Source organism: Oncorhynchus gorbuscha, unplaced genomic scaffold (genome assembly GCF_021184085.1).
Source record: "Oncorhynchus gorbuscha isolate QuinsamMale2020 ecotype Even-year unplaced genomic scaffold, OgorEven_v1.0 Un_scaffold_2897, whole genome shotgun sequence".
In the NCBI taxonomy this organism is placed as follows: domain Eukaryota; kingdom Metazoa; phylum Chordata; class Actinopteri; order Salmoniformes; family Salmonidae; genus Oncorhynchus; species Oncorhynchus gorbuscha.
The window spans coordinates 33,206-59,606 of record NW_025747287.1 but is presented as its reverse complement, the minus strand read 5'-3'; the positions used below and the strand labels follow the sequence as shown (position 1 = coordinate 59,606).

The 26,401-nt window shown below is 45.2% G+C and overlaps 1 protein-coding gene across 3 annotated transcripts; it reads right to left on the bottom strand.

Annotated features, from left to right (window-relative positions):
• Positions 1 to 3,256: 3,256 nt before the first annotated feature.
• LOC124027026 (cAMP-dependent protein kinase catalytic subunit alpha) lies at positions 3,257 to 25,674 on the bottom strand. 3 transcript variants are annotated; one of them, XM_046339587.1, is made up of 10 exons: positions 25,016 to 25,674; positions 11,823 to 11,884; positions 10,986 to 11,114; positions 10,672 to 10,770; positions 8,222 to 8,304; positions 7,932 to 8,058; positions 6,274 to 6,369; positions 5,893 to 6,015; positions 3,862 to 4,026; positions 3,257 to 3,516 (listed from the first exon to the last, which is right to left on the bottom strand). In XM_046339587.1, the coding sequence occupies exons 1-10, from the start codon at positions 25,059 to 25,061 to the stop codon at positions 3,391 to 3,393; spliced, it is 1,056 nt and encodes a 351-aa protein (XP_046195543.1). In that variant the 5' UTR covers positions 25,062 to 25,674; the 3' UTR covers positions 3,257 to 3,390. The 3 variants fall into 3 exon arrangements, with proteins under 3 accessions (XP_046195543.1, XP_046195542.1, XP_046195541.1); XM_046339586.1 differs by lacking the exon at positions 25,016 to 25,674 and adding an exon at positions 18,190 to 18,335; XM_046339585.1 differs by lacking the exon at positions 25,016 to 25,674 and adding an exon at positions 15,818 to 16,039.
• Positions 25,675 to 26,401: the final 727 nt, after the last annotated feature.

Here is a 26,401-nt window from a genome sequence, read left to right as displayed (position 1 = left end):
CTAGGGTGTGTTATTGTATGTGATAATAGCACTGTAGGCTACACGATGCAGATGCATATGGGGGACCTGCTGTTATTACCATGGCGGTAGCTGGGCCAGTCCAGACACACAGCCAGAAGCCATCTTATCAGTGAAGCTATTCTCTTTCATCTTCATCCCAACTGGCATTTTCTGGATAGATGGCCAGAGGCTGAACACTCATCTGGAAAGCCCCTGAGGAATAGACAGATTGACATACAGATTTGTATAGGAGGTGTAGCCCCCCCCCCCCCCCCCCCCACACAGGTTGAAATCAGCTCCTTGCATTATTTGTTCATCATGGCATCCCCTCCACCAAGATGTTCCTACAAACTACCAAATGTACTGTACAAATGGCAATACATTCTGCCAACACAAACACACATTCTGTTAACAAAACGGTCAGTATGATCTACAAAATGTACTCATACAATTTTAATTTTAACAAGTAAAACTTTATTGGAATGATACATGTTGCAAAATATGACTTTCTTTTTTTTAAACATATTCGTTGTGTCCTAAGGGTATCCGTCAAGTTCTCCAGAAGGTAAGATAATTAAGACTGTCAAAGGCAGACATACAGTATTGTTTCCCAGGGGTACAATAGACTACACCATCACCGTACCCAAATCGGGAAGGAAAAGGATTCAAATGTTTATTGAAAATACACTTAGAAAATATGAAAATTAAAGCAACGTTTTCTCCAGGATGTAAAAAAAAAAATGGAGACGTTCAATATGAAGTATATGTCAAAGTAGAATGCTAACAAAGGCAATCAAACAGAGTGAAAAGATGAACACAGAAAAGCTGATAGGGTTATAATGATGGGAGTGGGAGGCGGTCAGTAGAAACAGGAACAAACATTTCATAGACATGAGGTCATGGGTCAGGAAAGCCAAATGACATTTTTAAAAGCAGTCACATCAGTGGTTCATGAAGCCTATCCTGCCTCTAATCACTGAGTGACATTTCCAGCACAACCGTAAATGTTTGCAGGACCAAATGGTAAAAATATTTTTCTGAACACCAATTGACCAACTTTCTAGTCACAACTTAGGCTTACAGTATCACATTTCTTAAAAAAAACAAAAAAACATTTGAAATAGAGACATGATTGGAGAAGTGAGGTGTGCTTCAAAGGGTCCTAGCAAGGCAGTGGAGGTGACTGGATACCTGTAGCTGGTACTGATCCTCCCTTACTACTAACGATGCTTAGAAAGACCAGAGGGATGCAAAACAATGAAACAAGCAAAATATCAGTTGGTTGTGGTATATGAATGGTTGCAAATCTCAAATAGTCATTCAAACATGTCATAGGTCTTGGACATCTTGCATTTGTTTTTCGTCACGTGCAAGAACTGTGATTTTTTAAAAATACATAACATTTCTTCTTCAAAGAGCATAAGTTTGGAAGTCTATCTCCACTCGATACGTTTATTTTCATTCTGTAAAGTAGCCTTCTTAGCCCACCGCTCCAGACATTCAGATGCAACCTCTAGGACTGCCAAATAATCATTTTCAAAAGTTGATTGTGAACATTCGGTAGAAATAAGCCATACTTAATGACAACTGATTGAAGGATAAATACTGTATATTAAACACAAGAAATGCATTTGCGAGAGGTGCACAAGGTGTGGTGCCTAATGAAGGCTGGTGGGGGTCCGAATCACTCAACATTTAGTGTTTGGGTGAGATTTGGGTTGCGATTGTCTTGCATCCAAAAATATGACATTGCAAATAAAATCACAGGATAGCTTTTCAAAATCCATAAATCAGATTGTTATACATTTTATCTCATGAGGAAAAGTAATTTGACAAATTTACATCCTGACTTCCAACAGTCATACATTGTGAAAGTGTCCATTTGAAGATGAATTCAGGGGATGTAGGAGTAAACCGGCCAGCAGCAGGTTGAACAGAGCTGGTGAATTAACATGATTAAATCAGCATTAACCGTTCACATCTAACTCAACACCGAATGAAATGACATGATTTCTGTCAGATAAAAAGCGTGGACCCATCATACAAAAGGGGCAGGTGAGAGTCAGTTTGAACATGTCAGATCCCTCACCACGACCAGCTTTACTCCTTTCACATCTTCTCTTTTAAAAGTGATATTGTACAAAAATAACATGCATCATTTTGCTACTTTTCCCTGCGCATTAAAAACCACCACCTTCATAGTTAACTGACAAACATGTCTGCGTAAGCAATGTCATTACCTTTGCGAATTTGGCAGAATTCATACTTGTTTGTTTATTTCTGAAATCTTCATTTCGGTTTCACAGCTAAGAGACAACTTTGGAAAAAAAAAATGGATATTCACGTTTTTCTATAATATATCAACATGTATAAATGTGCTATGAATTAAATAAACACTAGTCAGAGAAGAGTGTGTGATCATTATGTTAGTCACTGCTTTTTAACCCACCCTTCAACACTAACACAAAAGCACAGATTGACTTGAGGACACAATGATCCTCAAAGGGTTTTAAAATGCTCTAATAAATTCAGTTGAAGAGGAAAAGACAGACTTAATTAACATTAGAAATGCTCATGTACACAATTTCACAGGTCCCGAAAAAAAAGTAGTGAGACCTAAATGAAGAGATAAATCATTGTTTCTCTGATCAAAAAGTGGTCAGCACTGCTTGAACTGCAAGCGATGAGAGAATCCTCTGAAACCAATAATCATGCCACAACGAGCGGACAGAAGGCGTGTGCAGAGAGTGTCAAGCTTTCAACTAGAAAGGGCACAAGGGCTGATGCCACCAATAGCCAAAGCTCTGCACCAATGCTTTCCACATGGTTTTGAAACCAGTTGGCATTATGATAGGCACGTCTGTTGGACTTGGTATTGCTTGGACAGATTCAGGATGGAGAGACAGAGGGGGGCAAGATAGGAGTGGGTGGACAATTACAAAACAAGAATGAGATGCCCTCATTCATTGAGAAGCTTGTAGAGAGGACCCACTCAGGAGCATCGATTCAGTACCAGAACATCAATGCCTCAACCTGCCTGCAATGACTCAAAATGTGTCGCTACACCTCTGCCAAGATACAAACCAACTGAAGAGAGAGGTGGTTAGCCCCTGCCCCTTCTACCCTCGCCACAAACACAAGAGGGAAAACAGGACATGGATAAGTAACAAGGTGAGAAACAATCAGAAAAGGCAACACTGCTGGCTCTTTCAGGTCTTTTCTCTCGTTCTTTTTCACTCGCTCTTCATTTGGGGGGTGGGGTTGTTACATTGTTGATGTCGTAATTACAAAATGCAAGTTAGCAGTCCAGCTTATCACCTCTCCTCCCATTTCCTTCTGTTCCTGCCTTCTCTCTACATCCCTGGCTCTTTCCGCTACTCCTGGTTGGGCCTAGAACTCAGCAAACTCCTTGCCACATTTCTCTGTGAAGGAGACTCGGATTTCCTCTTCCTCATAGTCGTCAAAGTTGCTGGTGTCACCGGGGCCTTTGCACTTGGGAATAAACGGTGCCTCCACCTGAAACACAGAGAATACTCAGATTCTTGCTACTGTAGCTTTCACAGTATCATTCCTCCTCAGTTTCTGACATATGCGGTTTGACAGTCACTGGTCATTCACCGGTTACGGACAACATGTTATTAGTCAAGTGGACCCCATTCCGACTATGTAAGACTATGTGAGTAATGCATGTGTAACATGTCTCCAAACAAGACCAAGCCAAATGGCATTAGCTCTGAATCATACCCCTTAAATAATCTCTCCCTTTCCCCAACCCATTCTCTCTGTCCCAACCAAACCTGCCTCTCTCTCCAGTGGCTATACAGTGAACAATAGAAGAGCCATGGAAGCAGGCCTTCTCACCTTCCTCTGGTAAATGGCAATCCAGTCAGTGGTGGCGAACCACTTGTGTCCCTTGATGTCGTTGACGCCGTTGCGCAGGTTGCCGAAGCGCTTGGTCAGGTCCACCTGGAGCAGGTTCCTCAGCAGGTCCTTCAGGTCCGAGCTGAAGTGGGAGGGAAAGCGCACCTGGGGACAGAGACACGTCAAGGTTGTGTTCAGTAGAAAACTTTCCAAAACAGAAAAAAAGGAGGGAGGAACTGTCTAGTCATCCATTACAGAAATATTAATTTCCCCTAACAAATATGACTCAGTTACAGAAGACCAGAGATTGCCCATAGACTGACAGGGTCTGTTTATTCTTTCCCCCTAATGATTAAGGTTAAGATTGGGGCTAGATAAGCTGTTCCTAGATCTGAGCCTATGATACATTTTTTAACAGGTATGTGACTCACTGCTGAGAGGTCAGTGGGTCATGTGGACACCACAATACATTTACAGTGGGGCTGTGGAGTCATGATGATCTATGTAGAGGGGATTGGAAAACAGGTCAGGAGAAGTGAGCTAGAACTCAGCCTAACAAAGTGCTGTGTATGTATGAAGACACCAAGGTCAGGGGTCAGAAGAGAGTAATGCTAATGTGAATATAGCAACAAAAGCAGGAATGGCACAGTAGGACAATTACAAAGTTTCCATCCAACCATTTAATGCAGATGAATTACCTGACATGAAAAAAGTCACAACCGGGATGATGGAAACAGGAAATGCCAGTACAATTTTAGAAATGCAAACAGACAATATGTTTGTTAGACATGTTGGAATCTTTTTTTTTTTTTAACCCCTTTTTCTCCCCAATTTCGTGGTATCCAATTGTTGTAGTAGCTACTATCTGGTCTCATCAAAGTCATGCGTCCTCCGATACACAACCCAACCAGCCGCACTGCTTCTTAACACAGCGCCATCCAACCCAGAAGCCAGCCGCACCAATGTGTCGGAGGAAACACCGTGCACCTGGCAACCTTGGTTAGCGCGCACTGCGCCCGCCCCGCCACAGGAGTCGCTAGTGCGCGATGAGACAAGGATTTCTCTACTGGCCAAACCCTCCCTAACCCGCACGACGCTAGGCCAATTGTGCATCGCCCCACGGACCTCCCGGTCGCGGCCGGTTACGACAGAGCCTGGGTGCGAACCCAGAGTCTCTGGTGGCACAGCTGGTGCTGCAGTACAGCGCCCTTAACCACTGCGCCACCCGGGAGGCCCATGTTGGAATCTTTTTGTGTCTCTAAAATTAATGTGAGAAATGGCAGTGGAAACACCTTTATGAGTAAATATTGATATAATGACCATCATACCGAAGTAAACTTGGAGTCACGCAGTGTTATATGTGTGATCCTCTCACTTCGACTCAGAAAAGCAGTTTATAAGATACACATTAAATCAGTCCTGAACTTCACAGGGTGGTGAAAGTAGAAGTGATGAGCTTGATGCTCCTTTCCTATAAATATTGAGGGTCTTATTCTGGTGACATGATGATCGATGCTTGGCTGCCACTTGACCCCCAAATAATATTGCTCTAATCCATAATAATCTCACAATATAGGTAGCCTACCTGCACTGTATCTGCGAGATGTTGGCTAGAGCACACATGCCCAGACCAGAATGGACACATTCGCTATATAAACAACAGTTTGTGACGAAACCATCAGTAGAGTTGATCATTTCGATGGAAACCCATTTAACATGGATCTTTCCATTTCGGAACATGGAAATTGACCTCAAAAGTTACTATGTGCAGCACGTCATCACACACAGCCTTTTATTCACCACAAGTCTATTTGATAGAACCATCTCTGGTGGGAAAATGTGCATATTGTTTTATGCATATTTTAGAACACTCACATGAAAATCTGTTTCAAATTGGATGGAAACCTGGCTACAGACAGCTAATTAGTTTGGAGGTAAATGACAATGAACTGCCTTATCTGACTGGTACTGAAAGCAGGTCTTAAAGGAAGAGTGTAACCTGGGTTTCTGTCTGATGTACTCTGTACGCACCTTCCCTGATACAATCTTCTCATAGATCTGAATGGGCTGGTCAGCAAAGAAGGGAGGATAGCCAGCAGCCATCTCATAAATCAGCACGCCCAGAGCCCACCAGTCCACCGCCTTATTATAACCCTGGGGGGGTAGAGAGAAAGAGGAGTGTTAGATTCCCAGGGAAAGAGGCAGAACTAAGCACAAAAAGGAAGAATGGAACGTGTCATACATAAGCTCTTCTCTAGTCAGCGGTTGTAATCATGAGCTGTTTGTGAGTGGCTGTAGTGACATGATCTTTGCTGTGTCATGATAATGACCCCTATGTTATGGTAAAAACCCCAGTGTTGTTATAGATACGAGGTGCGACAGCAGGCCGGGGGTTTGGTGGTGACCGCTCACTTTGCTAAGGATGATTTCAGGGGCCAGGTACTCCGGAGTGCCACACAGCGTCCAGGTCCGGCCCTTCACTCGCTTTGCAAAACCAAAATCTGTTACCTGGGAGGAACACAGATGTCTCAGCAATGACAATCAACAGTTCAGTTCTGACATTCGCTTAAAGTTATACTTTCAGGATTTTGGCAATGATGCCCTTCATCTACTTCCCCAGAGTCAGATGAACTTGTGGATACCATTTTTATGTTTCTGTGTCCAGTATGAAGGAAGTTACAGGTAGTTTTGCGAGCCAATGTATTTTACATTTTATTTTAAATTTTACCCCTTTTTCTCCCCAATTTCGTGGTATCCAATTGTTGTAGTAGCTACTATCTCGTCTCATCGCTACAGCTCCCATACAGGCTCGGAAGAGACGAAGGTTGAAAGTCATGCGTCCTCCGATACACAACCCAACCAGCCTTCTTAACACAGCGCACATCCAACCCGGAAGCCAGCCGCACCAATGTGTCAGAGGAAACACCGTGCACCTGGCAGCGTTGGTTAGCGCGCACTGCGCCCGGCCCGCCACAGGAGTCGCTGGTGCGCGATGAGACAAGGACATCCCCACCGACCAAGCCCTCCCTAACCCGGACGACGCTAGGCCAATTGTGCGTCGCCCCACGGACCTCCCGGTCGCGGCCGGTTACGACAGAGCCTGGGCGCGAACCCAGGGACTCTGATGGCACAGCTGGCGCTGCAGTACAGCACCCTTAACCACCCGGGAGGCCTGTGAGCCAAAGTTAACTAGCTTTAGCATAATCACTGGAAGTCTATGGTATCAGCTAGCAGGTGATCCCTTTAACACTTGAACTTCAGCCTACCAGCAGCCACTAGAGACCGTTGCCGTGCATTCCCTTCAGCCTACCAGCAGCCACTAGAGACCGTTGCCGTGCATTCCCTTCAGCATATGTATCAGACGCAGATCAACCCCCAAGGTGTAGCAAACATAAGCAAAGTAAAACGTAAAAGAGAATTGTAGCAATCTGAAAGGCACTGTCAAATTATTAACATGGGCGTCGATGCTGATAAATAAGCATAAAACTCAATACACCATTGTTGTTCTAGATTAAATTAACTTCTTCACCCGTATCATTCAGTTATGCCTAATTTCAATTAGATTGTGAAGTAACTTGCACAATTCTCACCCATTCCATCCATTTAGTGGATTGGCATCGTTTGCTTCCTTGGATAGAGTCAAGGATATGTTTGGCATTTTTCTAAAGACCTACTGCAACACAGCATGTTTTCCTTTCCCTTACAATACATTAGTAATAGAGTTATAGTAAATAAATCAGTTCCATAACGGCATCTTTTACAAAGTAAAACATAAAAGAGAATGGTATCAACCAGCAAGGAGCGCAGTTAAATGATTTGCTTCTGAGACATAAAACTCATCATTACACTATTGTCTTTTTAAATTAAAATCAACCTCTTCACCCTCCTTATCATTCAGTTTGGCCGAATTTAAATGAAATTGTGTATGAAGGTTTATTTATTTAAGAGCATCTACGAAATCAGGGCACGTATAATGCATTTCATGTGTCGTATGTACAGCACACCCATGCTTGTTCTCCATTAGTCCCACCTGTATAGCTAGACAGCCATTTGACTATGTGTGTTCTCACCTGTATGTATCCCTGGTTGTCAATGAGCAGGTTCTCTGGTTTCAGATCTCGGTAGATGAGGTCCAGTGAGTGAAGGTATTCAAAGGTCAGAACAATTTGGGCGGCGTAGAAGCGGGCGTGGGGCTCACTGCAGGCAGAGAGAGAGAGAGAGGTCAGAGGGTAACGTGGACACCACCATATATTTACTAGGAGGCTGTTGTGGAGTCATGGTCTATGGAAAATGGGGAGGGTTAACTACTGTAGGTATTTGGTTATATTTCCAACAGTAGGAGACCAGTAAACAGACTCACCTGAACCTGCCAATTCTCCTTAAATGTGAGAACATCTCACCGCCAGGGACATACTCCATCACCATATACAGGTTAGTGTTGTCCTACAGAGAGAAATATTTCACACAGTTGAGTTGTGAACCTCACCTTCACACACAAACGTGGAAGTATGTTCCGTTAGGAAAATGTGGCGCCGGACATTTGACCACATTTAAAATTGACCAGACACATTCGCATTGGGAGCGTAACCTGATTAGGGGGTCCACCCACGGTGCTCAGAATGACAGGAATCACATTTAGATTATGGTACTTAATCATAACAGAGCATGCAAGCCCAGGATGCAATGACGTGTCCCCTTACTGCACACTTTGCAGATGTTAGAATAACTGTCCACATGTACTTTCCCTCAGCCAACAAGACCAGTAACAAATAGTAAAACCTCTAGCCTATGCACAGGCGGAGCGTGAGTTTAAACTTTGGGGAAGCACATATTCACCATAACAAATTGCACCTTTATAATAAAATATTCCATGCATCATCACATTTGCAGACTTATGTAAGATAGTAGGCTATTTGTAATGTGATGAGCATATCGGATAGTCATCATTTAGACTAATAATACAACTCAATCAAATGTTTGTATAAAGAGTTGTATGAATGGCTGTGTGCATATAGCGTAGATGCCTGGGCTACAGCAGACACCCTTCTTTGCATGGGAAAAACACATCTCATTCAATTCTACTACACCTTGTGTGACTGGAGACATTAGCAGAATCTTTAACACCACAAATGACAGGGTAGCCTACTCTGCTGCCATTGACAAACAGATCAACAAAAACAATGTTGTCCATAGAATAGGCCTATGAGAAGGGGAGACAAATAGGAGGACAATCTAAACTGGAGGAGGAAATGATTGTCCAAAAAAAAAAACGTAAGTGGCACTGACCCAACAATGATAGAGTGAATATGAGCAGTGCACAGTCACCGGTGATCTGGCCGATGCTCTCCGCTGTTGCCAATAAGATAAACAGTAAACCTAAGTTGAATTTTGATAACTAAAAGACAGTTGAGTCTTTTCATTGTATTCGCTTTACAGAAATAGCCATATGCTTCGCAAACTGTGTTTTCCCCACAATTGAGTTTGGAAATATTGCAATATGCCTAGATGGGCCTCTACTTTTCAATGACAGTGGCAACCCAAATTGCGCACGCTGCCTTTCCTTCTGACTGCAGGAAATGCAATTTAAAACAATCCACAACTTATTATTTTTTTAAGGCTAGGGGAAGCTAATGTTCCTCTGTGGCCAATTCATGCTTTAGTAGCCTCATTTGAATTACTGTATTTATTTATTTCTGTATAGACAGGAGTAGGCCAATTAGGCCAATTAGGCTATAATCATTTTGGCAATTTAACTCAATTTACTTTGGGAGAGCCTTTTGGACAAACCCCTATGAGCCCATGTCAATCTACTATCCCCGATTGTAGAAACGTTGGCCTACTCTATTGGTGAGCTTGTCGAGAAAGAAAAGCTCAAATAGACTCTGCGACAGTTGTGGGACGATAGAGCCCAAATTCATATAACCAGTAGGCCTGGCTACATAAAAACAGAAATGAATGTGATGCAACAGATCAGAACTTCAGCTTTAGTGTTGATCAACTGTTAACATTATTAGCGCAGCAATGCACCAAGGCGACATGAGAACGGGTAATTGGCTACCGGACAATAAAAAACTAGTTGAAAACCAATAGATCATGAGAGAAATAGTATACTGGTTTCAATGCTATATGGAAGTCTTTATTAAATAACTGCCTCCACGGATATGGTTAGATTTTGCCTAGGCTACTTTGAAGCAAGGTAAAACATGCCTCATAATATGTACTAAAACAAATAATAAAGTACCTATAGGTTCTCAAAATGCAAACTACATTTTAAACGCACTGCTGAAGCCTGCCTTTGTTGCCTATGTATTTGAATGGTGAACAGGAAGCACACTTCAATTACCAGTTAACAAAAATATGAGTTATTTTTAATCATGGCCCATTAACTATTTTTAACACACAATTTAGAATTATTGCACAATGATTGGGCTTATAAAAGTGCTGTATGACAGATTTTCCTCTCAAAGGTTCTGTATCAGTATGCTGTGCACTTGTGAAAAGAGACATAATGAATACACACACGTGCCAATTTAATTCCAAAAAACGATGCAAATTAACACATACCGATAATCGGTCAAACGTATTTACATCAACTGGTACGTCCATCAATGAATAGGCAAAAATATATATATATTTGCAAAGGGTATTTTTTTCCTTCTCCCGGACCATGGGCCAGTGCCAATTTTACTTCGCACCTTAAGAAAATACAAAAAGAAAATAACGCAGCCAAAAGTTGGCTATTACCAGCTAATGGTAACCATGACACACACACACAGGAACGCATGCACCCACACGCACGTCCAGCAGTACCTTGAAAGAGTGCTCCAACCGCACCAGGAAGGGGAAGCTGACGGCCTGCAGGATGCGTTTCTCATTCAGCGTGTGTTCTATCTGCTTCAGCTTCACCACCTGAGGGGAACAAACCAGGACACCTTGTTAAGCAAGGAGAGCCCCCTACATCTCTGACTAATGGGCTGAGAGACAGGGGGGGGGGGGTCAGATCCATTTCACATAAATCAAAAGATTAATACAAATGTGTATTTATTAATATAAAAATATCTACATGTACTGTAAAAGAGGACTTTGAGTCAATTCACTAACTGAATTTGAATGAAATCACATACCTTCTGTTTGTCAAGTATCTTCATGGCAAAATGCTGGCCCGACTCTTTGTGCTTGACCAGCATGACTCGACCAAACGAGCCCGTGCCCAGGGTCTTCAGACGGTCAAAGCCATCCAAGGCCGCGGTGTTCTGGAGAGGAGAGCATGTCAGTTAGAACAGAGAAACAAGCCCAACACCGGCCAGAGTCCGATTGAGTAGCAACACTGGACTCAAACTACCCATCAAACTTCACAGTCCTGTCAAAAAAACAGGCAAAAGCAGGATGTGATACAGATTCTGAGACATTCAAGAAGTGCAACGGTTAGTCCTGCCAGTGCACACATATTGCAGCAAAGGTATTTTTTTTTTTTTTTTTTACCTTTATTTAACCAGGCAAGTCAGTTAAGAACATATTCTTATTTTCAATGACAGCCTGGGAACAGTGGGTTAACTGCCTGTTCAGGGGCAGAACGACAGATTTGTACCTTGTCAGCTCGGGGGTTTGAACTCGAAACCTTCTGGTTACGAGTCCAAAGCTCTAACCACTAGGCTACGCTGCCGCCCCATTCTTACATTACTACAATAGCAAATTAAATGTGTGAAGCTAAAAGAAAAAGGTGGGAAAGTGTTATGCTAAATGCTGCACATAATCATTCTATGTAGACCAGGCTCATTTATAGTGTATGCCCCAAAGCATTAAAAAATGAAGTTCCAACCAATGTGATTGTAGTTAGATCCAGCAGAGGGCCCACTTCCCTTCTCTCACCCAGGCGTGACTGACACTGGGCTGGGCTGCTGGAGTCTTGAGCGTGTGCAGGCCTGTCATTCATTACCACACTTCCCTCTTTTCTAACTCACCTGTGCTGGATTCTCCCATTTCTTGAGGAAATCCTCTTTGGCTTTGGCAAGAAACTCCTTCACTGTAACAGAGCAAACAGATGGTTTAGCACCTACCCTACTTCACGACACATTGATTCCATTAGACACATTTAGATGAGAACGAGGATGTTGTGATACAGTACAGCAGAGGTTCACGTCTATAACCATTGACCAGATCTATAATATAAAGACTTCTCCCTAAGGCTAAATAGTGATATTTTGGAGATTAACTTGAGCGTGTGATAGAATGAGTCTTGTGTACCTTACCGGTGGCACAAGTATATCCCATGTGTAGCCTAGCCCAAGGCTGCCCATCTCCCTCACCCTGGCCACACAGACAGGGCTTATTTCCACTGATGTTGAAGCCAAATCAACTGAGCTCATGTTATCTAATACTTCCTCCTCCAGCCATGTCAGAACGAGAGCAGAGAGCCAATCGATACAGGCATCTATGTGAATGTATTGTGTGTGAACACATTATGGTCTCTGTGCCAGTGAGTGTGTGAGAGATTTGATCCACTCCAAAGTGACTTGTCATAACCTTTATACAGTCACACACTCTAGCTCTAATGCACACAGACACGGCATCACATGCAGAAGTGCAGCACATCTCTTCCTCTTATCTTTATTGGGCTGATCACTGTGCTTTGTGGGAACATGTAGATACCAGCCCTTCCTCATGAATCCCTGCTCATATCTATCTATGCCTCAACACTGAGGACAGTGACTGGCTGCTACTTGTATGAGTACCAGTACCACTCAACACTGGCTGGCTGCTACTAGTAAGTCTACATCACTACCACTCAACACTGGGGACAGTGGCCGGCTGGCAGGCTTCTACTAGTAAGTCTACATCACTACCACTCAACACTGGGGACAGTGGCCGGCTGGCAGGCTGCTACTAGTAAGTCTACATCACTACCACTCAACACTGGGGACAGTGGCCGGCTGGCAGGCTGCTACTAGTAAGTCTACATCACTACCACTCAACACTGGGGACAGTGGCCGGCTGGCAGGCTGCTACTAGTAAGTCTACATCACTACCACTCAACACTGGGGACAGTGGCCGGCTGGCAGGCTGCTACTAGTAAGTCTACATCACTACCACTCAACACTGGGGACAGTGGCTGGCTGGCAGGCTGCTACATCACTACCACTCAACACTGGGGACAGTGGCTGGCTGGCAGGCTGCTACTAGTAAGTACATCACTACCACTCAACACTGGGGACAGTGGCTGGCTGGCAGGCTGCTACATCACTACCACTCAACACTGGGGACAGTGGCTGGCTGGCAGGCTGCTACTAGTAAGTCTACATCACTACCACTCAACACTGGGGACAGTGGCTGGCTGGCAGGCTGCTACATCACTACCACTCAACACTGGGGACAGTGGCCGGCTGGCAGGCTGCTACTAGTAAGTCTACATCACTACCACTCAACACTGGGGACAGTGGCTGGCTGGCAGGCTGCTACATCACTACCACTCAACACTGGGGACAGTGGCCGGCTGGCAGGCTGCTACTAGTAAGTTTACATCACTACCACTCAACACTGGGGACAGTGGCCGGCTGGCAGGCTGCTACTAGTAAGTCTACATCACTACCACTCAACACTGGGGACAGTGGCTGGCTGGCAGGCTGCTACTAGTAAGTCTACATCACTACCACTCAACACTGGGGACAGTGGCCGGCTGGCAGGCTGCTACTAGTAAGTACATCACTACCACTCAACACTGGGGACAGTGGCTGGCTGGCAGGCTGCTACATCACTACCACTCAACACTGGGGACAGTGGCTGGCTGGCAGGCTGCTACTAGTAAGTCTACATCACTACCACTCAACACTGGGGACAGTGGCTGGCTGGCAGGCTGCTACTAGTAAGTTTACATCACTACCACTCAACACTGGGGACAGTGGCTGGCTGGCAGGCTGCTACTAGTAAGTCTACATCACTACCACTCAACACTGGGGACAGTGGCCGGCTGGCAGGCTGCTACATCACTACCACTCAACACTGGGGACAGTGGCTGGCTGGCAGGCTGCTACATCACTACCACTCAACACTGGGGACAGTGGCTGGCTGGCAGGCTGCTACTAGTAAGTCTACATCACTACCACTCAACACTGGGGACAGTGGCTGGCAGGCTGCTACATCACTACCACTCAACACTGGGGACAGTGGCTGGCTGGCAGGCTGCTACATCACTACCACTCAACACTGGGGACAGTGGCCGGCTGGCAGGCTGCTACTAGTAAGTTTACATCACTACCACTCAACACTGGGGACAGTGGCTGGCTGGCAGGCTGCTACTAGTAAGTCTACATCACTACCACTCAACACTGGGGACAGTGGCTGGCTGGCAGGCTGCTACATCACTACCACTCAACACTGGGGACAGTGGCTGGCTGGCAGGCTGCTACATCACTACCACTCAACACTGGGGACAGTGGCTGGCTGGCAGGCTGCTACATCACTACCACTCAACACTGGGGACAGTGGCTGGCTGGCAGGCTGCTACATCACTACCACTCAACACTGGGGACAGTGGCTGGCTGGCAGGCTGCTACTAGTAAGTACATCACTACCACTCAACACTGGGGACAGTGGCTGGCTGGCAGGCTGCTACTAGTAAGTCTACATCACTACCACTCAACACTGGGGACAGTGGCTGGCTGGCAGGCTGCTACATCACTACCACTCAACACTGGGGACAGTGGCTGGCTGGCAGGCTGCTACTAGTAAGTACATCACTACCACTCAACACTGGGGACAGTGGCTGGCTGGCAGGCTGCTACTAGTAAGTCTACATCACTACCACTCAACACTGGGGACAGTGGCTGGCTGGCAGGCTGCTACTAGTAAGTCTACATCACTACCACTCAACACTGGGGACAGTGGCTGGCTGGCAGGCTGCTACTAGTAAGTCTACATCACTACCACTCAACACTGGGGACAGTGGCTAGCTGGCAGGCTGCTACTAGTAAGCAGTACTATTAATACTACTATAGGATACAGAGGGCTGAGGGGAGAATACGTACACTACAGTAAATCCATGGGTTTGTCAGAGGAAAGCTGAACATTTAAAAATCGGTCACCCTCTTAAACCAGTATGCAATTTTCTTTAAATTAAGAGATTAAACAGATCTCGAAAATCTTCGGTGTAAATTTATGGCTCACACATGGATAGCCTAATACACCATCTGTAATCTGGAGAACGCCACACAAATCTTTGCATTCCATAAACATTTTTGTTCTGGCGAGCTGCGTGCTTGTCCCTTTCATAGTATAAACACTTAATTCGTAATATATTGTAAGAATTGGAATTCGTAACACATCATACAAAATGGATGACGTTGTACACAATTGTTGGGGAACCATTTTGGCTCGTGAAAACAACTGGATGAAATTATACAAAACCTCTGGAGCATCACTAACAGTCAAAACCTCAAAGCCATACAGACCCTTGTGATCAGCACTAATATCTCCTCAGTGGTTCTGCTTTTCTCCATTCACAAAGGGGCTATAAACACACACTTACCCACCCCTCTAGCAGCTCTCTCTGGAGAACTCCAACAGAAGAGGAAGACCAGAGAGCAGCACTGACCAAAGTTCATATAAACATGACTACAACCATGTTGCTCCCATGCCAGAGCCATTGAGAAGAAAAGCAGACTAGTCTCCTGGGAGAGTACATTTCTCAGTCAGTTTGTTCCTTTATTCCCAGCTAAGTAAACCCCAACATAGTCTCCCATAGAGGACACTCCTTCCATATTGTAGGCCTACAACCACAACTGAGGGGGGAAGTTACATCTAGCTATCAAACAGCTCAACAGTTAAACCAACAATGGCCCAAGTGGAATTGACTTGATCTAGTGCAGACTTTGTTAGATTTGTGAGGCTTGGCTGCCACGAATACCATCTGACGGGTGGAAGATGATTCCTAGCCTTCCTCTCATCTGCCACCCTCCCTTACCTTCAGGGATCACTATGGGCATCTCTGGTGCTGCAACCGCAGCCTCTGCAGCCCCGGAGCCAGAGGTGGACCCAGACTCCCTCTTCCTGCTACCATGCCTCCTGGAGCTCTTCCTGTGGCTGTCTGAGCCTGACATCAGCTCTGCCCTTCTACGTCGCGACCTGCCTCCTCTTCCTCACAGTGGTTGGCTCATCGCCCCTTCTCCCATTACGTCCAGAAACACAGACAACCTTCAACTTCCTTGGTTTCTTCTCTCACCTTCTACATTCACTTTCCAGTTTCATCTGTCTGTCTTGTGTCCTGGCAAAGAGCAGAGCTCATTCAGAAGCCAGAGCCCCTGGTAGTCCAGAGCCAAATAAAGCCCACAGTGCTGTGCTCTCGTTACAACAACTCACATAGATCAATTGGACCTGTGCTCAGTTTGTATCTATATTTATTCTGCACACAGTTCTACCTCCTGCTCCCTATCCTTTAAACACACAGCAGGGGCCTGGTCACCAGGGGGAGGGGCATCACCACAGCCAGGGGTTATATTTATGAAGCCCAGAGAGGATCTCTCCTATGGAAAAAGTCATGACAGTCCTCTGCTCCGTCAAACCAGGAGATCAACCTGAATTCCTGGCACCATCGATATATTACTCTCATCAACACAACCCATCAGTAAACCAAGGGGTTTTTCTGCTCAGATCATGTGATCAGGAAAACCTCCTGTGTCTATGTAAGTACCCATGTGAGATGCCACAGCAGGACGGTGTGAAACCATTTCAGATGTTTTCGAAAGAGCTTTTCTAAAGAAAAACCACAGCAGTCAAACAGCTAAAACACATCCCCTCTAGTGCCCAATGCAACACACCACTGTGCCCCTGCGTCCAGGATCGATGTCCCGATCAATCCCATCTCTCCCCTGGGACCCTGTGACGCAGGCACAGGGGGTTAGATTGGGGCGCGCTGACCGAGATTTCACTCTGGAGCCCACCAAACCACATCCAGTCCACATCAGACCTAATTTATAGAGCACACAGCCCGCAGGCAACACATTACACAGTGGACGAGTGGAGCTGGACAGAGACGTGGGGGGGATACAGAAAGCCACACTGTTGTGGGGGGGTGTGGGGGTGATATATATAGTGAAGTGCGAGGGGGAGATGGTGAGAGAGGAAGCGAAAGAGAGAGAGGCTGCAGAGAGACATCCGTTGGGTGTGTGTGAGAGTCCAGAGGAAATGAGTGATAAATCCACAACCCAGCCACTTCACAGACCTCAGTCCTGGTTTGCTTCTGGCCACTGTACTGTCAGGTACTTAGGTTCAGTCAGCACTTGGAGTTACAAGAGGTGAGAGTGACTGGGCATTCTTACAAGAGTATCTGAGCATGCCCAGAAGAACAAAGTGCCTTTAAAAGAGTCAAGAAGTGCTGTGCTATACAAATGCTAGCCTGGCCCTGTTATGCAAGCCAGTGTAAACCACCCCGCCAGCCACCCACACATTTATAGCCACAGTGAAAGCTCCACCTTGACAGTGTAGCGTCACAGGGCCAAATGCATGTCATTTCATACAGAGGGACTGACTACTGAGCAGTACCCACACAGAGGGACTGACTACTGAGCAGTACCCACACAGAGGGACTGTAGACAACACTGGAATGACATGTTCAGATATGCAAAGCCAGATTGAAGGAAGCTTGGGTGAGTCAGACATCTTGTCCCCGAGACAGACACATGTGGCCCGGAGCACATAGAGGGAACCCCGCTGGACAGACACAGACAGGTTTCCCGGGAGACAGACAAACGGCTTCCCTGGAACTTTGTGACGCAGCCGACACCAGGCAACAGAACAAAACACGAGGTGCTGAATCAAAAAGAGCTTTGTATGTGTGTGTGTTGGCCACACAACATCAGTACAAAAACAACTAACCTAGCCAAAAAACAAAGCTAATCAAATTGAGTCTACTTCCGTAGAACCCGAACCAAAGCATAGTCATCCTGCACAACACACACAGCTATGTCTTACTATACGTGACAACTTTTTAGGGACAATTTTTTTAATTCACATTCCAAATCCTATTTTCCCTAAACCTAACTAACCCCAACATTGCCTTTTTACAAGTGTGAATCAGCAAAATGTCCACACTTCAGAATTTTAGTTGGTTTAGCATTTGTGAGAACTTTTGGTACTCACAAGTATAGTAAAACGCACACGGAGAGCACAGAATCGACAAGAGAACTGGAAAACAGTGCGATTGTGTGTACGGACGGCTGACACACCCAGTCACATCCCCCTGCCCCCCTCGAGCCACTCCAACCAATCACTCCCCTCCCTCGTGAGTGTCGTGGGAACAGGCTCCGCCCTCTTGCTCCAGTCAAGTCAGTCACTCACTCCAGCAGTGGGCTTCTGGCTCCTCCTGTGGCTGGCAGTGTCTGCCCTCCCCACCGCTGGTGTTTCCCAGACAGGGCCCAGCGTGCAGGAACAGCCTCCCCGCCAGCCTGTGCAGCATCGACATGGCACCAGCCTAGGACCTGTAGCAACTAGCAAGGAAAAAGTGTCCTTCAGAGAGGAGCCCTGAACTTCGAGACAAGTGGAGCACCACCAACCCTTAGAGGATTCTGTATAGGAGGTTGGATATCTGACTAGACTTGAAGCTGTCCTGCCATGTTATGTAGGTAGAGACAAAGCCTGACACTCTGCAGCAATGAATCCAGAGGCTCTTCCACTTCCTGCCTGAGCTCATACACAGTCCACCCTGCTCCTTCCTGTGGGCCCTGGCTCAGCTCTCCACAGCAACGCCTCCGCTATGTCTGTCTGTATCAGGGAAGAGAGGGCAGGCCGGGCTGAGAGACAGGGTCCACCTGAACCGGACCTTAAGCCTCACTGTCCTATATAGTCACGTCTCTCAGAGCGGGCTGCATGTTGTCCTTTTCCTCTGGTTGTCCATTTGAAAATAGCTGCCCTGCCGTGGTGGGCGTAAGCGTCTGAACCCCCGGTCTGCACCTGTCTCTGGGGATCAGGGCGGGCCCATAGCGAGCCATCCAGGCCGATAAGGATGTCAAGCATGGCATGTGGACAAACCTCTGACGGCTCTGGGACCTCCTCTGCCCCCGCCCAGGGGTCGGATCTTAGCAGTGTGCAGCTCTCCGCTAATCCCTCCATTAATACAACATCAATACCATTAAAAACAAAGCTGTGTGCTTAGACAACTGAGAAGCGGTGGAGCAGTGATCTCTGGGCGGCCTAGTTTCAGTGGGACATAGACCCAAAGACAAGGGTTAATGTTACCAGGCTGGTCCGCTCTTCACATGTATGCTCCACAAGCAGCCGAGGCTCATTTCACAGACACCCGTTCCAGCCAAGCGCACGCCAATATAACAACTAATGTTATGGATGCATAGCCTACACAACACTGTTTTTCCAAACCTGCTCCGGGACTGCCACTCCGGACTGCCACTCCGGGACTTCAGTTACAGAGGGTTAAAAAGACCAGGATATCAATGAGGGAGAGACAGTCACCACTTATAGGGAAGCAGAGAGATAGTGGAGGAAAAGGGAAGCAGCAGGGAAAAAAATGGATGGCACCGGATAAAAGCTGTGCAGAGCAACTTGAGAGGGAGCCGCGACCCAGAGATGGGCAGGAGGGCACACAGAGTGTTCTTGTTCTAAATGCTGTTCATCACATGATGTTCAAGAGACTCCTCAGCATCACGGTTTAGCCTGGAGAGGATCACGCCACCCGCATCATATGACCCCGCCCCTGTGCCTTCAGTGTCCCACCACACCCTCCTCTCTCCTTCAGTCAAGTACAGTGTGGGAATCAAGGCTGATGACCACTACTGTGTTTACATTGGGGTTCCCCAGAGTAACATCCATTATATAAATAAACAGTCAGACATCTGGCAAAGTTTGGCTTCATAAAGTTGTATAGGCTGGGGCAGGGATAAACACTGAAGTCCCAAAAAAGAGGAACATAACAAGGACCAGTCTATCCTCTATTCCAAACTAGGCTGACTATTTCTCCTGAAATCCTTTTTGGATGTCCTATACATAGTGATTTACACTGAAAGTAGAGGATCTTCCCCCTGCTACCTGACAGGTGTGCCTCTGTAGTGGCACCGATTGGTCTAGACCAGGGAAGGGCAACTGGCAGCCTGTGGCCACCCCCTGGATCAATTTCCACCAAACAATTTTTTAAAATAATATTTTGGGGAGGAGGGACTCAGAGTCTGAACTTACATTTGAGCGTTATAACATTTGATTCTGTCACATGCTTCATAAACAAACGGTGTAGACTAAAGGGTCTGCATGCTTCCCAGCCGAAACAGTTTGGAAGAGTTTGTCCATATATGACGACGACGTTGTCTTTGAACATCGGAGAAGGTTTTTCCGACTGTTTGGGCCCACACTTTTTTTCTGGAAGCAAGCAGAGTTCAGAGCCCCGTTGGTGATTGGTCAACAGTAGGGACTCTTCAATAAAGTATTTTTCATTCAACGAAATAAACTCATTTTCATGCACATTTTTTAATTACAAATCACTGCACCACATCTTAGATGTAAAATTGCGTGACTAAGAACTCAACATTTGACAGAATTCTTGAGTTAGATTAATTATAATTGAGGAAGTGTATACTGGCTACGGTGTCTCAAAAAGGAAAAAAATAGTACAATTGCCACATTTCTCATTATTCAAGCGAAGGTCTTAAGGGAATATGCAAGCATCCTCGTTCGGCTAGGCGCCAGCCGAACAGAAGCATGCTGGCGCCTTAACAGTGAAATGCTTACTTACAGGCCCTTTCCAACAATACAGTGAAAAATAGACAAATATAGACAACAACAAGGAATAAATACACAAGGAATAAATACACAAGGAATAAATACACAAGGAATAAATACACAATGAGTAAGGATAACTTGGCAGACAATGAGACAATGTGCTGGGGCACAAGGTAATTGAGATGTATGTATACATATAGGCAGGGGTAAAGTAGCCAGGTAGCCTAGTGGTTAAGAGTGCTGGGCCAGTAACTGAAAGGTTGCTAGATCGAATCCCCGAGCTGACAAGGTAGAAATCTGTCGTTCTGCCCCTGAACAAGGCATTTAACCCACTGTTCCTAGGCTGTCATAGTAAATGATATTTTTCTAAAACGGACTTGCCTAGTTAAAAGGTAAAATAAAAGTGACTAGGCAACAGGATAGATAAAAAGTAGCAGCATGTGAGATGAGGCAAAAGAGTTAGTGCAAAGAGGGTCAATGCAGATAAGCAAATAGCTACCTGGACTAACTATTTAGTAGTGTTATGGCTTAGGGGGGGGGTGTAGAAGCTGTTCAGGGTCCGGTTGGTTCCAGACTTTGTGCATCGGTACCGCTTGCCGTGCAGTAGCAGAGAGAACAGTCTGACTTGGGTGGCTGGAGTCTGACCATTTACGGCCTCCTTCTGACAGCAACTGGTATAGCGGGCCTTGATGTCAGAAGCTCGGCCCCAGTGATGTACTTACTGGGCCATACGCACTACCCTCTGTATCGCCTTGCGGTTGGATGCCAAGGGGTTAACATACTAAGCAGTGATGCAGCCATGCTCTCAATGGTGCAGCTGTATAACTTTTTTAGGATCTGAGGGTGCATGCCAAACCTTTTCTGCCTCCTGTAAGGGGAAGAGGCTTTGTTGTGATTCTCAACAACATGTTGGTGTGTGTGGACTAGAGGTCAACCGATTATTGGAGGACCAAAAAAGCCGATACCGATTAAATCGACCGATTTTTAAATTTGTAATAATGACAATTACAACAATACTGAATGAACACTTATTTTAACTTAATATAATACATCAATAAAATCAATTTAGCCTCAAATAAATAATGAAACATGTTCAATTGTTTAAATAACGCAAAAAAAGTAAAAGTGCAATATGTGCTATGTAAGAAAGCTAATGTTTCAGTTCCTTGCTCAGAACATGAGAACATATGAAAGCTGGTGGTTCCTTTTAAAACGAGTCTTCAATATTCCCAGGTAAGAAGTTTTAGGTTGTAGTTATTATAGGAATTATAGGACTATTTCCCTCTATACCATTTGTATTTCATATACCTTTGACTATTGGATGTTCTTATAGGCACTTTAGTATTGCCAGTGTAACAGTATAGCTTCCGTCCCTCTCCTCGCTCCTCCCTGGGCTCGAACCAGGGACACAATGACAACGGCCACCCTCGAAGCAGCGTTACCCATGCAGAGCAAGGTAAACAACCACTGCAAGGCTCAGAGCGAGTGACGTTTGAAACGCTATTAGCGCATGCTAACTAGCCAGCCATTTCACTTCGGTTACACCAGCCTCATCTCGGGAGTTGATAGGCTTGAAGTCATAAACAGCGCAATGCTTGACGCACAACGACGAGCTGCTGGCAAAACACATGAAAGTGCTGTTTGAATGAATGTTTACGTGCCTGCTTCTGCCTACCACCGCTCAGTCAGATACTTGTATGCTTAGTCAGATTATACTTGTATGCTTAGTCAGATATATATATATATATATATATATAACGCAGGACACGCTAGATAATATCTAGTAATATCATCAACAATGTGTAGTTAACTTGTGATTATGATTGATTGCTTTTTATAAGATAAGTTTAATGCCAGCTAGCAACTTACCTTGGCTTACTGCAATCGCCTAACAGGCTGTCTCCTTGTGGAGTGCAACAAGAGAGAGGCAGGTCGTTATTGCGTTGGACTAGTAAACTGTAAGGTGGCAAGATTGGATCCCCTAAGCCGACAAGGTAAAGATCTGTCGTTCTGCCCCTGAACGAGGCAGTTAACACACTGTTCCTAGGCAGTCATTGAAAATAAGAATGTGTTCTTAACTGACTTGCCTAGTTAAATAAAAAAGGTATAAAAATAAAAGCAAATAGGCGCCCAAAAATACCGATTTCCAATTGTTATGAAAACTTGAAATCAACCCCAATTAAATCGGCCATTCCGATTAATCGGTCTACCTCTAGTGTGGACCATGTTAATTCCTTAGTGATGTGGACACCAGGAACTTGAAGTGCTTGACCTGCTCCACTACAGATGTGGATGGGGGAGTGTTCGGCCCTTCGTTTCCTGTGGTCCACAATCAGCTCCTTTGTCTTTCTGGCACTACGGGAGAGGTTGTTGTCCTGGAACCACACTGCCAGGCCACTGACCTCTCTAACAGCAGTCTCATCGTTGACTGCGATCAGGTCTACTACCACCATTGTCTCATCAGAAAACGTAATGAAGATGTTGGGAGTCATGCACGGCCACAGTCGTGGGTCAACAGGGAGTACGGGATGGTAGTAAGCACACACACAGAGGGGCCCCCATGTAGAGGGTTTGTATGGGTTTGTGTGTGGTGTTGTCTAACCTCACCATCTGGGGGCAGTCTATCAGGAAGTCCAGGATCCAGTTGACGATAGAGTTGTTCAGTCCCAGGTTCCTGTGCTTAGTGATGAGCTTGGAGGGCACTCTGATGTTCAACAATGAGCTGTAGTCAATGAAAAGCATTCTCACATTAGTGTTCCTCTTATCCAGGTGGGAAAGGGCAGTGTTAAGTGCAATAGAGATTGCATTATCTGTGGATCTGTTGAGGAAATATGCGAACTGGAGTGGGTCCAGGGTGTCTGGGATGGGTGTTGCTGTGCACCAAGCCATTCAAAGCATTTCATGGCTACAGATGCTAGTGCTGCAGGGATAGATTACCTTGGCGTTCTCGGGTAGAGAGACTATGGTGGTCTGTTTGAAACGTCACTATTACAGAGAGTGAGATCACACAGTCATCCAGAACTGCTGGTGCTCTCATGCATGTTTCAATGGTGTTTGCCTCAAAGCAAGCATAGAAGGCATTTAGCTGGTCTGGTAGGCTCGCGACACTGGGATAGTGTGGCTGAGTTACCCTTTGTAATCTGTGATAGTTTGCAAGCTCTGCCACATCCGACGAGAATCAGAGCCAGCGTAATATGATTTGATTTTAGTCATGTATTGACGCTTTGCCTGTTTGATGCCTCGTCAGAGGTCATAGTGGATATCTCATAAGCGTCCGGATTAGTGTCCCGCTCCTTGAAAGCCACAACTGTAGCCTTTAGCACAATAGTAGAATACACAAGGTGCAATTGCAAAATGTGGTTGTTCATCAGCAGTTTCTCTTGTTATGTCAGTTAACATTTTTTAGGTTGGTAAATTAGCCTAGCGGTAAACTAGCTAAACTGGTTGTAATCATTGTTGAATTACCGACCCATCGATTTTGTTAGTCACTCCAATCAAATTTGTTCTCGAGTCACAGTTTCTCTACAATGTCAAAATATATAAAAAAATTTCTTATAACTTAAATTTAGACCTTATGGAAAAATGTGTTGAACTGCTGGAAATGAACTCAACATACATTTAGCTTAGGGCCCCCAAAATACTTTCTTTGGAGCCTAGGGCCCCTGACTGGGTCCCCAAAAGTTTAGTTAGGGTCCCCAAAAGGCTTTAGATGGGTCCCCAAAAGGTTACAGACCCTTGAGCCACTGCAGCCCCAAATGAAGAGTTCAGATTTGTTGGGTCCCCAAAAGGCTCCCACCCCCATCAAAGTTGCCCATCCCTGGCCTAGATAAAGATGGGTCCCCAAAAGTACTACCAAACATACAGGGTCCCCAAAGAGCAGTTTTGACTAGTAGTCAATTCAGTTGGAGTTTCACATCAAACTCAGTATTGACAGTCCTGCAGAGAACTATCAACTGTTTTACATGACCCCCAGGTATGACAGGTGGAAGCCTAGACCTAGCATTTGTTGTGAAAATAGGATGCAGTAGGTAGATATGTGTAGTGGTAATTGGCTGACATGGGCGTGTGTCAAGTTGCCCGTCTGGTTTTGCCAGGAAACTTCCTCAAAACCAGACTAACCTTTTGTAAATTCAAGATAAAAGGCTTTACTTTTGTCAATATTCAATAGCTATATAATCATATATAGAGCGCACAATCTGATCAACAAGAGGCCAAAGTAAAGAGGGGGGCGGTATAATTGACCATACAAGCTTACAAGCTTACAAGGCTGGAGATTCTAAAGAATACATACATGTAATGACTAGGCCACAAGAGGATCTTGAATTCATATTACTTTCATCCCTCCCGTGTAGCAATGCAGACATGTAACAAACCTTAGTTACTGTTAGTTGTCAAGCAGTTGTCAGTACTAAGTTACTAGTAGGAAGCAAGGTAAACTCACCACTTTCCATCTCGTTGCCCTTCTTGGCGGTGGGCGCGTTGCCCATGATTGCAGGCCGATAGGGATCCCTTGGATCTGGGATACTTTTAAGTTTTCACGAGCCCTTTTAGTTCTGTATTTGAGGAAGCTGGCTACTAGCTGGCTGTTATCATGGCTAACTAGCCAACAGTGAGGTCAATTGTACTCCGCTACTACTTTTCCTTTATCCGGGGTTGGGGGGGGGGTAAACTAGCTAGCTGCACAGGCTAGCTAGCTGGCCAGCCAACGGCTAGCCAACGACCTAGCTAGCTAGCCGGTTTTCCCTCTATTTCGGTAGCGAATGTTGCTTAGCTCTACCTGGAACAATCAAGAACGTCGAACCGGTTCGGCGCGCCTGGCTAGTTCGCTAGCTATCGTCCCCTTCCTAGCTAGCTATCTATCTATCATTCAGTCAGTCACTTGCAGACACCACTAAAGGCCCTTTACTTTCCAATGTATTCCAACACAAAAATCTTATATATCCACTTTTCCAAGTAATTATTATTGCAAATCGATAGCAGCCCCTCCCTTTCCTTGAGCTAAGGTCCGATGATTTCTCAGGTTTCAGATCCGATCAGCTGTGGCTTACTTGCCAAAATCAACAGCCGTCCATTAATCCTCAGACTACAGCGAGACGAACTCTTGCTTCAGAGATCCACCCCCTGAAAATACCTCATTGGCCAATACTTATGTGACAGACAGTACGAGACAACTGTTGATTGGATATGCATCAGTAAATCAAATCGTTGTGATGTTATGATTTGTCTATTGGTATCTGTCAAATTCTCTTTTTAGCCCGCCTTCTCAGACCAGCTAATAACGTCATCTATTATTTTCCTTTAGTTTGCCAAATGGTTGAGTTTTCCTTGCTGATTTTGGTTAACTCAATGGTCGAGAAATTCAGGTATGATTCACCGCTTCCAAATGTTCGTCTTATTCGTGCATAATAAAGTATTATCGAAATGCAAGGCCTGTAGCAAACTGGCCTATACCGACCCCTCCCGCCCGACTAATCCGTGATTGGTTGTGTGACGTCAAGACGGGCTATTTTTAGAAAATTGGTTAGAATGTAACGCACGCGGAGACTAGATTTTCAGAATATCTCAAATAAATTATCTCGGAGTAAACCACTTGATACATTCCAAGTTATATCGCTAAATGTACATTTAGATTGAGTAATTTAGCAGGTCGACGCTTTTATCCAGAGCGAATTACATGCATCTTAAAACAGCTAAATTGGACAAAAATGTAAATGGTGTTAGTATGACTGGTAAGGAAACCAATGTCATTTAGTTAATATTTCATATTGCATGAATCGTCCTAGGTATCATATTTTACCACCAGACAGCCCACATTCAGATACTGCTT